This window comes from Lissotriton vulgaris, chromosome 6, assembly GCF_964263255.1.
Source record: "Lissotriton vulgaris chromosome 6, aLisVul1.2, whole genome shotgun sequence".
NCBI classification, from domain to species: Eukaryota; Metazoa; Chordata; class Amphibia; order Caudata; family Salamandridae; genus Lissotriton; species Lissotriton vulgaris.
Window position 1 is genome coordinate 899,416,594 of NC_141694.1, and position 16,526 is coordinate 899,433,119.

The following is a 16,526-nucleotide window of genomic DNA, read 5'->3' on the forward strand; positions in this document are numbered from 1 at the left end:
TTCTCTTTTGTTTTGCTTTTAGTTTGTTGGTAAGATACTTAGCATGGAGATAAGAGTGGCAAGTGGAGGTTCCAGTCAGCTGGTATTGTTAGTTTGCATTTGATTGTTAGTGAAGTTCAGAAGACAAGGTTGAGGATGTGGCCCTTGGAGTGTGTTGGTTATATGGCATGCTGTACCATGTTGAGTGTATTGATGAGATTTAAGAGGGTACAGTTTGTTCTTTTTTAGCTTGTTTTGTCCGGGAGATTGAAATCACCAAAAAGGGTAGTGTATGCATGTCGCCTGAATGAGGTGGTGAGGAGATCTGAGAGTTCATCAATAAATTATAAATAAAGATAATAAATATTAATAATAAATAATAATTATAATAAAGATAATAAATAATAAAATAAATTATAATAAAGAAGAACTCAAAAGTTACCGACCCATTGCGAGTCTGCCACTACTAGCTAAAATAGTAGAGAAAATCATGAACGCACAGCTCTCCCTTTTTATAGAAGAAAACAAATGTCTGGACGACTCAGTTCGGCTTCCGCCGTTTCCACGGAACCGAAACCGCCTTGGTCAAGGCGGCAGATGACATTAGATCCATTCGGGATGCGGGAGGCACTGCTGTCCTGATCCTACTGGATCTATCGGCGGCCTTCGACACGGTCGACCACACCACCTTGGTCGACCGTGTCGAGAGTATAGGTATCCGAGGCAACGCAAAAAATCTTCTTGCCTCCTTCCTGGCTAACAGGACCCAGGTTGTTACTGTAGGACCATTTGAATCCTCTCCCTTGTCACTGCCATGTGGTGTTCCCCAAGGCTCATCCCTTAGTCCGACACTGTTTAACATTTATGTGTCGGACCTTGCCAATGTCATCAGAGCACACGGGATGAGCCTAACATCCTACGCAGACGACACCCAATTGGTCCTCTCTGTCAAGAATGACGGGCCTCAAAAAGCCAACATATTTAATCAGGGTATGCAGGCAATTGGGAGCTGGATGGCCCATAATTGCCTGAAATTAAACTCTGATAAATCAGAGGTCGTTATTTTTGGCAATCTTTCCCCGGAGTGGTCCCCCTTATGGTGGCCCTCACCCATGGGTCAGCCCCCAGAACCGGTCAACAAGGTGAGGAACCTGGGCGTTCTGTTCGACGATCGTTTGAACTTCCTCCCTCACGCCAACCAGATCTCCTCCTCAGCCTTCTACAAGCTACGGCTTATTAAGAAAATCCTGCCCTTCCTGCCCGAAAATGCCACCAAAACATTGGTTAGCGCCCTGGTGCTCTCCACCCTAGATTATTGCAATGCTGTGTTCCTAGGTGCCCAGGAGAGAGTGTTAGTGAAAATGCAGGCCATCCAGAACGCGGCAGCCAGGTTGCTAGGGCGAACCACAAAATACCAATCAGTGTCCCCCATCATAAGGCAACTCCACTGGCTCCCAGTGAAGAAGAGGATCAAGTTCAAGTCATTGTGTTTGATCTATAAGGCTTTACACAATGCTGGACCAGTGTTCTTCACTCAGAACCTGACCCCCTACTGCCCTTCCAGAACACTGCGTTCCTCTAGCTCCTTTGATCTGGTGGTCCCCCGAACCAAAAGGGTCCATTGGGGTGACAGACGATTTCTTGTAGCGGCACCGAAGCTGTGGAACACTCTCCCTCTCTCTATCAAGGCCAGCACTTCCCTCCGGTCTTTCCGAAGAAGTCTGAAAACCTGGCTTTTTAACTTATGATCCTGACTCTTTACCTCAGCACCCCTTGTGGGTTAAACATTTCAGTTATCAGCGCCGAGATGCCCTAGGGCCTTCGTTCGCGCTCTACAAATGCTGTTATAAATAAATAAATAAATAAATAAATTCCTTGTTCTGCACTGGAGGCTTGTAGATGAGAGGGAAGATGGCAGTCTGAGTTGCAGAGAGTGGAAAATTACATGTCAACAGCTCCATGAAGTGGAGTCTTACATGCCTGCCTAGGGAGCAGGCACAGGAGAACTTATGTCCAAACGATCAATGCTGTAGCTGTGTGAAGAAGGACGTCTACGATGTGCTAAGATGTGGGCTTGAACCATGTTTATGTGATGAAGAGGGCATAAAACTTGTGATAGGTGATGAGGTCTGAGATGTTTCGGTCTGGTGCATGGATTACTGCGGAGGGAGCGCTGATGAGCATGAGCTGTAATATGTGTTCTGTCGTTTGAAGGTATGTAGACATCAGTGGAATGTGTACAATGTTGGGTGAAGAGGTTGATGGCATTCCGCTTTTCTGTAGGAGATGCACATGATTTTATCTTACCTTGTAACTTTCAGTGCAACAGAGGTTCTGCCTCAAGGCCCTATCAAACCCTAACAGGCCCAAAGATGCCCTTGAATGTTACTACCTTGTTCGGATGCTAGAGTTGATCAATCAAGAGCCGACTGTAGTAGGGAGAAGGCAGAAGTGATGTCATCCTGTGCAGATGGATGATGGAAATTAATTCCTCTTGTTTTGTTTCTTCTTTTTAAGATCAGTTTTGTCAGGAACCAGTGATGTAATTTCCTGTGCAGATGAATGATGGGAAATCCAGTTATGTCACTTCTTCTGTAGAAAGATGATAAGAAATCTAGTGATATCACTTCCTGTGCTGATGGGAAAAGCAGTGTTTTCACTTCCTATTCAGAGGGAAAATGAGAAATGAAGTCCTCTAGCTTGGCTTCTTCTTTTAAAGACTGTTTTGGTGAGAAACCAGTGATGTCACTTCCTGTGCAGATGGCTGATGAGAAAATCCAATGTTGTCACTTTCTAAGCAGACTGTGGGAAATGCAGTGTTGTTACGAACTGTGATGATGGATGAAGACAAAATGAAGCCTTCTTGTCTTGTTTCTTCTCCTAAAGATGCTTTTGGAAGGAACCAGTGATGACACTTCCTGTGCAGATGGACTATGGGAAATGAGGTGGCGTCACTTACCATGCAGATGGATGATGGAGATACAGTACAATGCTTTCTCTGACCTAGGGACTCTTTCTTTTCTGAATCAATTTGATGATTACATTAAACACACACGCTGGCTACCTTTTTGGATTTTGTTTACTCAATGTTTTCTAAAAAAATATTTTCAAAATAATTTAATAGTACTATGCGGTCTGGAAAAACAAAGCTTCCATTTTAAAAATTCCTAACTTTCATGTTCTCATTCCATGTTGTTTATTCCATTCAGAAGACCCAGTAAAAATAGTTGCATTTTTCCTTCCTTTCAGAACACCAAATTATCTTTCGCAGCAGAAAACTGAGTAATACTGCAGAGATTCTGCTAAAGAAAAGGCCCACCTAGAAGATCAATCAATCAACAATTTTTTAAAGCACAAAGCTACTCCAAAGAGTGTCCTAAACTACGAGAGAAGGCCCTAAGAACACCCACCCCAAACAAAGACTGGGGCATAAAAACATACTCAGTAAGCTAGCCAGAAATGTAAAGTTTTGAGGCACTTTTTGAACTGACGCTTATTTCCAATCTTATGGTGCTACAGAGGGAGGTGATCCAGGCATGTGCTGCCAAGAAGGAAAAGGAAGAACCCCCACTTCTTGCATTTCATTTTTGGGATACGAAGCAGCCTTGCTTCAATTGAGTGAAAGGCCCTGGCAATCCGGTTGTGAGCTATTTTGTGACAGTGCCATAAAAAGCTGAATGTACCAGTGCCAGGGTTTTGAAGAGGATTCGCTCTTTGAGTGGCAACCAGTGTAGCTCCTTTAAAGAAGGGGAAATCCACCTATGCTGCATGATCCTTTATAATAACCAAGCGGTTGTATTCTGTGCCACCTGTAGCACCTAAATTGATCTATCAGGCAAGGCAAGCCCATGTACAAGGCATTAGCATAATAATGGCAAGGTGTAGAAAGCATGTTAATCACTGTTTACCGCGACTGAGAGGACAGTAAAAACAAAAAGCTTTATTAAGAGAACACAGCAAGACAACACATGAGCCCTACACTGATGTGATCTGTGCCACAAGGCTAATTACTGATCTAGCTTGGTGTCAAAATTCTGAACAGCAGTACCTGGGGGAGGTCTGAGCTCAAAATTCGGTTTGCAGTCCAACCCCTACAGAGGTGAGAAAGAGTCAAACAGCAAAAAGATAACGCTAAAGCTGGTACGGAAGAACAGAGAAGGTAGCCAGATGCTTAGGATGGCCTACAACCCACACAACTACATATACCTGGAGAGTCTAGGCATACTTTATGAACAGTCCATTCTCTGGAATGGCCAGCTCCAACACAGGATGACAGGAGATTAGAACCCTATCTGGGATACATCACAGAAGATGTTGGACTACTACAACCAAACCAAATTTATGTGCCTCTTCTCATAACTCAACCTTCTATAATTTTCTATTCTTGATACTATTTTACTCAGCTTTGTGTATTTCTTTTTCATGACAGCATCTTTCAAAATCTAATATAATGCATAAAGGTGGGCTGCTATACTTGACTTCCCTTCGACAATGGGCACATTTGTCACTTTATAGTTCCAGATTTTGTCTTTTAATATATTACTTACATCTTGTGCCACCCATTCACACATTCTCTCACTGTTTTATACTCCTGTCCTTTCCCGGTTTCTCTCATTTTTTTAAATTTAACTTTTGTTGAAATATTTGAAATTGTTTCTGTTTCTATAATGAATGTCACTTTTACTGGCTGAAAGCCTATGTGTGGCAAGGAAAAGCATGTTGAACACAATATTATAATTTGAAATGTATCTTACCCACTTAGGCGATAAGCCCATTATTCCTAAAAGTATCAGCTTGGAGGGATTTAAAAACTGCCAAAAACATATTAGGGGCATTTGAGACACCCAGTTGAAGTTTGTAAGTTGCAAGCCAATCTCCAGGTTATAGGCATTGTTCCTCATCCTGTTTATTAAAAATTAATAAAGGAATTTGAACTGTCCATTTAAATAAATTTCAGCTAAAATAACCATATGGAAGGCAATGTAAAATAATGTTTCTATAGAGAACTATGAGATCATAATATTAGTAATAAGATACATGCTTAGAATGGAGCTTGACCATCTCAGTAGATCTAAATGATGAAGAATTGTAACGCCTTTTCAGACCTAGGATCACATTGCGGTGGACTCAATCACCCTTTGCAACAACCTTCAGAATATCAAATACTTCTGTCTTTATGATTTAAGCTTCACACCTTATTGATTACGCAAATGATGTAGAATTGCTGCAATAGTATGACATTGATTTAAAAGCAGTTTTACTTAAACTTATTAACGCTATGCCAGATGATTTGGAGACAGATGAGGTAGATGTGTTAGGGAGTTCTAAGGAGAGAGGTAACATAGTTGGATCTGGTCAGGATTTTCTTTTCTTGTGTACTTTAGTTGATTTAGTGCAGCTTCTGTATAGTGCAGCGGTTCATAACCTTTTGACCTCTGGGGACCATCGGTGAATGGCCACTGGAAGCCGGGAGCCTTCACATGAGCAATTTCTATGATTTGAACCTCAAAATATTAGAAAAAAAACTCCCGAAACCAGGCATTAGAGGCATGAGGCTGCATGTCACATACCTTTATTGGTCTTGGAACTCTGCGTGACTGGAAATATTCTCATATTTTATCCCAGCCCCACCTTCAAAAAACACATTAAATGGCCAATAAGTGGTAATGTGTTATGTGTGACACCTTCTTTTTGCCCTGCCTTTTTAGCTCAACGCACTTTGCAAGTTGGGATTTTAAATTTTGACACCAAATGGCATTTCCCAGAATGCAATGTGCTGCAGATACTGATGATTGCGATGCAAGTGACGTGTGACCGCTTTGCAGCTGTGCTTAGACAGCCATCTGAAACCCTAAAAACACAATCCATCACTTTAACGTTTGAAAGTTATAGAAACCAAAAACAAATTCCTTTAGCCTTCACCCATGAAAGAAATGATTTTTGTTTGCTACATGGGCCATCTCCACGTATTCCTGTAGGCTGGTTTAGACGGCCTCTATTTCTTCCCAGAAACAATGAGGGAAATTGGAAAGCAGCCCTGATCACTGTATCTCTGAAGTGACAATTTATTTAAAAAACTGCTACTACACACATGCAGTGCCCGAGTTCACTCACACCAATTTCCGTCAAGCAGAGTGAAGGTCACTGTGCCTCGATCATTGCGATGTCAGAAGTTGCTTGTAAAATCTTATTACAAGCGACTAGAAGTGTCATTTTCTTATAAGAGGTGTGTACTGAGTAACAAAATGAACTACGATACATTATAGGAAGATTATGAAATCCCACCTATTATATTAATATAATACATTGGATTCTGCAATCCTGCATTACAAACCTCTTTCTAATTTCTTCAGAATCGACGACTTGTGACTTACCCAGTCCCCTATTATAAAGAAATTAAGAAGCCACTCAACTGTAAAAGCTTATTACAGTTAAGTTCTGATTTAACAATGTCTGCTGCCAGAGCCAACAGCCGAGGGTTAAGGCGGGTCAGGTCACAGAGCATAATTGTTAGAAGCGGTTTAAAGAATTAAAACGAAACCTGGCTTCTCTTTCTTAAGCTCGGTTTTCTAACTGTACAATGACGAGCACAAATGAGATATTTATAGAAACATGCTGATTTTTTGCCCTCCTTATATAATGATAAGGAATTTGGAATCTTTTCTGCATGTTTCTACACTTTCCAAGCAACAGCACGTTAAAAAAAAAAATTACTTGTTTTACAAGGATTGTAATATCTTTTTGCAACAAACTTCTTAAGCTTTTTTGGTGGGCATAAGTTTGTGCTAGAAATTCTATTTTTATTCTTCATGTTTGCAAATATGCTCTCTCTTTCATATACATGAAAGAGCTACACACCAAGGATTTAAGGGGTTTGAGGGAACGGTGATGGTGTGAACATGTTTAAGAAGGAATAAAGTATCCACTGCTGTACACGATATAAGGGATAAAGTAGCCCCTGCCATATATTATAATGGTATTGTAAGTCAACAAGGAGTTTCATAACCATATAGAGGAACTAGCGTGAAGCAGGAGCTCCTTTATAAGGGTATGGAACTTCGAGGTGACTTGCAATATCCTTAGCATGTACACCAGCGAGTACTTTATCCCGTATAATACATGGTCACACCGCCACCTCTCCAACAAACCACTCAAAACCTTGATGTATAGCTCCTTCATATGACAGAGAGAGCATGTTTGCATACGTGAAGAATAAAAATTAAACTACTAATGCAAAATTAAATCCATCAAAAACCTAGTAAGATTTGTTGCAAACAGACATTAGAAACACCTCGATACAAGTCTGTTTTTAAAATAAAAAAATGCTGCGGTAGCTAGGAAAGTGTAGTAACATGCAGTAAGATTATAGCTTTTCTCGATCTAAGGAGTGCGAAACAAACATGTTCTCTCCGCTTGTTATCGTAAGCTAGAAAAATATAGCAGAAGAAAAGCAGCTTCCGTTTTCATTGCTTTAAACAGCTGTTTCCATTACGCTCAGTGACCTGACCTAACCTTGACCTCCGCTGCTTGCAGCAGGCCTTAGGACATCAGAACTTTACTACAATAACTTATAATAGTCGAGTTCTGATATTTTTTGTTACAACCAGCGACTGGGCACGTCAAAAGTTGCCAATTATAAAGAAATTGGAGACTGACGATTATACAAAGATTCCAGATCCCATGCATTAAAAGGCTATTGCAAGCCATCTCAGAGTTCCATAACTTTATAAAAAAAACTGGAACTTCGACCTTGTACCTCCATATAGTCATGGAACTCCTCAGTGACTTGCAATTCCCTTACATGTACAGCGGGGGAGGGGGGGGGGGGGTACATTATCCCATATTTTTTTTATAAGAGCATCTTTTTATTACCCATAACTGGATTGCACTGTAACTGAGCATTTCCTTACAATGATTGTTTATTCTACTTTGTATTTGGTCTGCTTCGCTATGGATTATCTTTAAAAAAAAAAAAAAAGTATTCATGTTTACTAACCTTGCAATCTGTTTTCTGTCTGTGCAGTATCATAGAATGTTTATGGATTTCCATTGTTGTGCGCTTTGTTTTCTCACAATACTTTCACGATTAGTAAGTTCATATCTGTTTAACGTTTTAAAAGATACTCAGTAGTGAAGCTTGAATTCATGAGGGTTTTGGTACTGGAGTTTAATGGTTGCCCTGGTTTCGTTTAAGCAGCAGGGCAGCGTGTGAAGAGACTTTTCATAAAACATTTCCACTGCTAAAGAATTGGAGCTATAGACCGCAAACAATCAGAAGGATAAGTGGAGTTGGTTCTCATCTTAGCCACGCCTTTCACCTGAGGTTAGAGAGAAGTACACAACCCAAGTACTGCAACAGAACACATAATTTGGTACAACAACTTCTACATCATTACCCACTGTAGAGGAGAGATAACAAGTAAAGGTCAGCATACAAATAGAGAGTGGCAGGTTTGGTTGACAATAGGGAGAGTTGCAGCAGGAGTATCATTTTGGAACCAATTCTCAACATAAAAACATGAGCTGTAATTGTTGATAAACATGCATTAATTTAAAAAAGTGCTCTTTTCAATCTAAGCATGTTTATAAATTGAGCTCTTGATACAATATGTCCTGAAAACAGAGACCAGGATCCCAAATTGTCCCAAACTATGTAGAAGTTTGGAAAGTAGCCACAAGTCAGTGTACAATATAAAATGTCACCTTCTGAACAGCAATAACAAATAGTACACTGTAAAATATAAATTAGTATCTTTTCCAGAATTTACCTGTTTTCAGTGCTGTATTTACTATAGTGACAATCAAAGCAGCGATAATGATTGAAGTATCAAACCTGTATAAATTAAAGAGTGTTAAAATATAAGGAACTGAAGTTGCACAAAATTAACAATCACAGTGAAAGCAGATATCACCATAGCTTACAATAACTATTTATGAATCCATAGATTCTTACATCTTTAAATAAGCAATCGCAAAGCCGGTTGGAATGACCTTGGTAAGGTGTTGCCTAGGTTAATTTTATTTATTGGAAGCATATGTCACAAAAATAAAAATATAAATGAAAAAAATACAGCACACCACCTCCACCTCGAAGCTGGGGAACTGGGTTCAAGTCTCGGCAACGACGCTCAACATCCTGTGATTCTGGGCAAACCAACCGTGCCTAACACACTGAATGTGTCCTTGTGTGTACCGAAACAGGCCACATCAAGCCTACAACAAGCCCACATCCAACAACCACCCCCAACCCACTCTGCAAAGAAACTGGAACAAAATCACCATCGACCAGATCTCCTCATCGCTTCTTCAAAAGCCCCCCGCCCACTCCTCAAACCCAGACCAAGCAGCCACCAACCTCACCCAATGGTTATCCAACAGCGCCGACATCCTAGCACCACTGAAAAAACGACAAATCAAACTAGGCAGCAAGAAGGCCTCCTGGTTCAACGTTGATCTTAAGAAATCCAAGAAACTCTGTCGCTCCCTCGAGAAGGCCTGGAAAAAAGACCCAACCGCCAGCACCAAGGACGCCTTCAAAAACGCCACCCGCATTCACCACCAACTAATCCGAAATGCCAAGAAAGCAGCCTTCAAGGACCGTCTAGATAACAACGCCCACAACAGCAAGGAACTATTCAACATCGTCAAGGAATTTACCAACCCCTCAGCCAACTCCAACGACATCACCCCCTCTCAAGCCCTCTGCGACTCCCTAGCCTCATTCTTCCACAACAAAATTGCAGACATCCACAACAGCTTCGACAACCAACCAGAAGACCAACCCTCCCAATCCCCTGCAGGACCCCCACCCCCCCTGAACATCCTCAATGACTGGAAGCCAATTTCCACTGAGGACACCATCCATCTGATGAACTCTATCCATTCAGGATCCCCCACAGACCCCTGCCCTCACCACATCTTTAACAAAGCAGACTCCATTATTGCACCGCACCTCCGAGACGTCATCAACTGCTCCCTCAACTCCGCAACCTTCCCGGAAAGCTGGAAACATGCCGAACTCAGCGCCCTCCTGAAGAAACCCACAGCTGACCCCACCGAACTCAAAAACTATCGCCCTATCTCACTCCTTCCATTCCCAGCCAAAGTCATCGAGAAAGCTGTCAACAACCAGCTCGCCGCATTCCTCGAAACCAACAAATCCCTCGACTCCTCACAGTCCGGCTTCCGAGCCAAGCACAGCACCGAAACCGCCCTCATCGCAGCAACAGACGACATTCGAACTCTACTGGACAATGGAGACACAGTCGCCCTCATCCTCCTCGACCTCTCCGCAGCCTTCGACACAGTCTGCCATAGCACCCTTCTACAGCGCCTCAAAAACATCGGAATCCAAGGAAAAGCCCTGGAATGGATCACCTCGTTCCTCTCCGGAAGAACCCAGAGAGTCCGCCTCCCACCATTCAAGTCAGAGGCCACTGAAGTCATCTGCGGCGTACCTCAAGGGTCCTCACTCAGTCCCACCCTCTTCAACGTTTACATGAGCCCCCTCGCGGCCATCGCACGCCAACACAACCTCAACATCATCTCCTACGCCGACGACACTCAACTGATCCTATCACTCACCAGAGACCCGAACACGGCCAAAACCAACCTACACGAAGGAATGAAAGAAGTAGCCGAATGGATGAAGCACAGCCGTCTGAAACTGAACTCAGACAAAACAGAAGTCCTCATCTTAGGTACCTCCCCCTCCGCCTGGGACGACTCTTGGTGGCCAGAGGCCCTTGGAAAAGCACCCACCCCGACGGACCACGCACGGAACCTGGGCGTCATCCTGGATTCCTCACTCTCGATGAACAGACAAGTCAACGCCGTTACTTCATCTTGCTTCAACATTCTTCGCATGCTCAAAAAAACATTTCGCTGGATCCCTACCGAAACTAGAAAAACAGTCACCCACGCTCTGGTCACGAGCCGACTGGACTACGGAAACACCCTATACGCCGGCACCACCGCAAAACTCCAGAAAAAACTACAACGCATCCAGAACGCCTCAGCCAGGCTCATACTAGACATCCCGCGTAAAGAACACATCTCTGATCACCTGAAAAACCTCCACTGGCTCCCCGTCAATAAGAGGATCACTTTCCGGCTCCTAACCCACGCACACAAAGCACTCTACGAAATCGGACCCGAATGCCTCAACACACGACTATCCTTCTACACCCCCTCCCGCCAGCTACGGTCCTCCAACCAAGCCCTTGCCAATGTACCTCGCATCAACAAAACCACCATGGGAGGTAGATCCTTCTCCTACCTAGCAGCTAAAACTTGGAACTCACTTCCCACTCACCTTCGCCTTACTCAGAACCACCTAGCATTCAGAAAGCAACTCAAAACGTGGATATTCGACAAGTAACTCCTCACCCTTCTACAAGCGCCTTGAGACCCTCTGGGTATGTAGCGCGCTATACAAATCTTTTGACTTGACTTGACTTGACTTGACGTGTTAATGTGAAGTGCTCTGATACCTGATATCTTCGGGTCTAGTTCACTCTATATAAAACTCTAAAAAAAAACAGGACAATATAAAGCTTAAAGGTACTAATGATCTGGAATTGCTGTAACCTGAACTCATAGTTTAAACACACAAGGATGAATAAATAATACAAAAATTAAAGAATAAAAAGAAAAAACACTAGCAAAGTAAAATGTTGGCACATCAGTACAGGCACTGAAGTGACCTTATTTGTATGCAGAAGTGTCCTTGTGATCAGGCAAAATGCAGTCACTCACAGTGAATGAGAGCCAATGGCTAAGGCGGCTGACCACTCGCTCCATGTTGTATACTGTGATGAGTGGACAAATGGAAAGATCATTGTGTGACAAATGCTGACCAAAAGTTCTTAACAAGAAGCTGGCTAACCAAATAAAGAGGTCTCTAGGCAAGAGCAAAAACATGTCAACTTGAAAGAAAACAAGGGCCATTGGCAAAAACAGTAATTACTTACCATAAACAAGTTTTGTAAGACAATGGGTCAAATCCGAAATACTTTGCAGGTAAGGTGTGCTTAGTGGAGACAAGATAGAAACTAGTACCAGACATCATTAACAGTCACACAAAAAGAGGTGGCACTAACAGTGATTGTTGAGAAATGGTAAGTGTATTGCGTTACACATTATTTGTCATAACAAATCATGTGTTCGTGATAGCGGTCTTAAATTAGTGCAGCTTAAATAAAGTGTGGATGGATGATCGGGAAGAGGAGAATTGGTGTAAAGGAAAGAGGGTAGCTCAAATAAATTATCAGGGTTTCTCACAACTAGATTGTACAACTGATTTTACTTTAGAAAAAATAAATTCATTATGGAAAAAAAGCAGAGCACATTGGACAACAATCAAAAAACTTTTTATGGCAGCAATGCATGAACAATGTGTGACCTCAATCAACCATAGCGCACCAGGTGGTGCAAAATCCATTTAAAGTGAACATAGTGTGTGTGTATGGTACATAAACATGACATTTCTTAATGAAACAGTCGATTAATAAAAACTCATGGCCCAGTCTTATTAATTCACCAAGGGGTGGAAAGTTATGGGGAAACTTATCAGTCCAATATTTCACAATTCCCTGCGTGTTGCAATCATTTATATTTTTCAGTATCACTGTGTGTGTCAACATAACAAGGTGAAAAAATTATTTCAGCTAGACGCTACCCGTAAGTTTGTAAAAAGACAGACCGCGTCTGTTTATTCCTGTATCCAGTTCCCTTGTCATGTCAAATGTCGATGCGTTTCGACCTCATGTTATTTTAAGGTCTCCTCAGGACTGGTGTATTATAGCATGGCCTAATGCCAGCTTTGTATTCCTCTGGGTTCCGTAATGGACATTTAATGTCAGGCATATGCTTCTGTTGGTATTATAGCATTAGGACCGGAATAAAGTGTCTACCTTCTTCCAGGGATCGGAATCTTTTAACAAAATATCTTTGTTAATCCTTGGTTTTAGCTGTCTAATTGTTGATCATGTTGTGGTCATCTTTTTGAATCCCTCCATATAGTTGTGAATCCCTCTTTATTGGTGGCAGCAGGGTCTGCAATTTACCACTCGCAACCTGCACGGATGAGTGGGCTTTGTGATTTCCGTTCAATGAGCCAGATGTTTTTTCTTATATAAAACAGTGGTACAATCTAGTTGTGGGATAAGGCTGATGTTATTTAACCGTACATAAATTGATTGAAACTTCAGTTGTAGGAGTACTTTTTCTAGTTGCAAGAATATTGGAGACGATCTTCTGCTTTGCTTTACATTGGCCAAACACATTGTTTTTGTCTGCTGGAATCTAAACGGGGCACAGAGGGATTTCAGGGGGTAAGTTCAATGTGATTGGCAAATTGCAGGGTACTGGAAAGGGTGGAGCAAAAGAGCTAGTTGGTGAGGAATGTGGGCAAAGCCCCATGAATTGTCAAAAGTAAAGGTCAATGGAAGCACCCTGTCTCGGGAAAAACCTGCTCAAGCAAGTTCTCCCCTTCCAATTACAGATGCAATTCAGATCAAGACTCAAGCCCCCCCTCTTCTGAGCCCAATATTTAAGCAATTCTCATGCCTGGCTTACTTCTTCCACATTTGCTGTCATAAATGCATCACCTTTACACTTTATAATATATAATATCTATGCCTTATGCCTCGCCTGTATGACGTTTACTCTCACTGTTATGATAACTAGGCTTCCCCTTTAATGGCACCACAGACACTAATCACTATCTCTCTATGTAACTTAAGTAATTATGCATCCACAACTATATAAACAAAGTAACAATGTAACAGGAACTATGTAACTTATGAGCTCAACTATGTAACCGTTGTCAGACATACTCATTTACATGAAATAAGCTGAAATCACTCTCTGTCTAACAGTCATCATGTAGCTAGGCTTTCCAAATCAATGCTTCGGCACGTACCAGCAATTGCTTCTTGAAGTATGCACTATAATAGCAAAATAAACATACAAATATGGGTGAGTGATGAGTATAATGCCAGATATACAACACATAGCCATCCAACCTGGGGTCTTTATTGAAAGTGGGTGGCATTAAAGGGAAGTTGAAGAGGGTTGGAAGTATAACATTATTAGAGCTGCAAATGCATCTTCCATTAGGCTACATAGGAGACTACTGCAACGATCGTGGGTTGCTCAACCTTTTCCCATGTGGAATGGGAAATGGGAGTGGGTCTTTTAAAGTAAACGTTTATAGAAAAAGGTGGGGGGTGAAAGAAGATGCAGTCTGAGAGAGTTCATTGTGTCAAGTGGTTAGTGGAGGAGAGTATCTCACTCTTGGAGGAGCTCGGCATTAGCGGAGACAGCAGTAGAATGGATGGTGCATTTTCATGAGGCATTTCAAAATATGAAGGTGAGGAGAGGGTTGGAAAGGAGAAGCATGGACCATTGTCAGCTTATGGGTTGAAACAAAAGCTGCAGGAGGAATTACACAGGGCGAAGGGACTAAAGGCTTTGAAGAAAGTCCATTTGTAAGAGAGTTGATGTTGAGCAGAGCTTCTTGCAACTCTTGATGGGGCAGAAGGCTTATTGTGTGTCCCCCATGAGCTTTTGTTCTCTTCTGTTCACCCAGGAATTGTGCGTCTGTCGCCTGTATCTTGAGAAATCTACCTTTTTAAGTCTTTGCTTCCATTCTATTGTCTTCTGGGGACCAGCAACTAGTGGTGCCTCTCGCACTGAGCAAACCTACTGCTATGAGTACTTAGGGCAAAGTTGTGTAAGCAGCTTTCTTATGAGAAAATGAGGCAGGTGTTCAGGTTCAGAAGGCCTACCCTTAACACACCAGGAACTCCTACCCACTAGCAGTATTCTATCGCCCTTAACCACACTGGCTGCCTCTGTGCCGGATATCAATGGTACACACCATTTCCCTCGATGTAGGGAGACTGAACAAAAAGGAACCTGTGTGCAATACATTCAGCTCCACTTTCAATGGGATATTAGCCAGTTGCTTACCACTTTTGTGCCTTCCTTTATTCGTTTACTTTGAGTCCTTAAGTTGACATTTCCCTGCAGCTCTTTGTCCTTGGCCCATTCTGCACGCCGTGCAGTGCAGCTTAATGTCTAGTGATTACTTCATTCATGGAGATTGTTCTGCTTCATCCTGTTCTTGATCTCAATATTTTTAGGCTTATTCACCATTTTGTAATCCTTCTCAGAGAGATTTGCTACTTCCACGTATTTGACATTGGTGGCATTGTGGCTACAGGAAGGAGTTGCTCGTTCCTCTGGCAGTTAAGCTAGAGAAAATGGGTGGACTTTGTATCCAGCAGCTGTTGGTGAGGAAAAGCCACACCAAGAAACAGTGAAAGAATAGTTTCTGGGAAAAGTGGCGAACCAATTAGGGCCATGCATGAGATGTGTTTAGAGTTGTGTATTGTAATCGGCAGCATCTAATATCACTGAGATGACAAACAGAATGCGAATCAAGAAATTAAAATGGGGGGGAGGAGCCAAGGCAGCGACTGTGATGGCCGCCTAAGACCTCGGCTCCGCGGCCCTTCTCCTACCGTGTGGATATCCTGTAACTAATCCTGTACCTATTTCACGCTCCCGCGTCGGTGAGGACGCCCGGTCACAGGTCGCTTGATCCCGAGGTCTCTCCCATCCATACACCCGGAGAAACATCCATTCGCATCTTGCGGCCTACACTGGCGTTGGAACCGGGACTGTGCGTTAAAGAAGGGGCCGGGCACTCAGTGAACAACAGCGGTCACCCGTGCGGGGGAGGAGTCAGTCAGCTGGAGAAACGAGATGATCGGCTTGCTTCTTGCTGAGGACGGCTAGAACAACTAGCGGTGCGGATCGGAGTATGCTCGGCGTAGTAATTTCGAGGGATTGTATAATTATGCGCCTAATTGCAAGTGAGCCGATCGGACGCTGTTGGCCGCCCGGCCCGCTTTTGGCGGGCTGCTCCCGAATTTTCGCATGAACTGCTCCCTTTCACGGATGGCTCGCATCGGATGCTGCCAATTAGGCATTTATTGATGCTGCCAATTAGGCATTTATTGATGCTGCCCTTACAGAATTGCTGCAGTATTATGGAGCCTGATACGCCTTTGTTTGAGGCTCGGTCCCACACGTTAGTGGAGCGGCTTGCTGACCAAATCGATGATGTGGAGTGTAACACCCGAAGTGCTGGCTTGCAGCAAGGAGGGGAGTGCATGGAAATGAGGAGCGTGGAAGTGTTGGCACATGGAGTTGGATTAACGTGTCGGGACCTTCTAGCGGCTCTTAGTGCCCTACACTCCACCCTGGAACATGGCGCCCAAGCATTGGGGAATAAATTGGATGCCATGGTGTCTACCTCGAGACTTTCGGTACCAGACAGTCTTCAGGCTCACGATGACCTGCCTGGTTCTGTACCTGTGAGGAGCGCGATGGCTGCCCCTGTGAACATTGCAACACCGGAGGTCCCGGTTCGTGTGGTAACTGGTGCGCAGGCTTCCGGATGTTCGGACTGTTCGGTAGGACTAACACTGGATCCAGAGGTGGCAGTATCGTTCTACGCTATGCTCCTGAAGACC

At 43.0% G+C, this 16,526-nt stretch overlaps 1 protein-coding gene across 1 annotated transcript in view; it reads right to left on the minus strand.

Annotated features, from left to right (window-relative positions):
- LOC147708131 (two pore calcium channel protein 1-like) overlaps nucleotides 1–16,526 on the minus strand; it is a 531,957-nt gene that overhangs the window by 114,354 nt on the left and 401,077 nt on the right. The window contains exon 12 of the mRNA XM_086926891.1: nucleotides 8,748–8,812. Coding sequence (XP_086783017.1) covers nucleotides 8,748–8,812 — 65 coding nt within the window. The remainder of the gene's footprint in view (nucleotides 1–8,747; nucleotides 8,813–16,526) is intronic.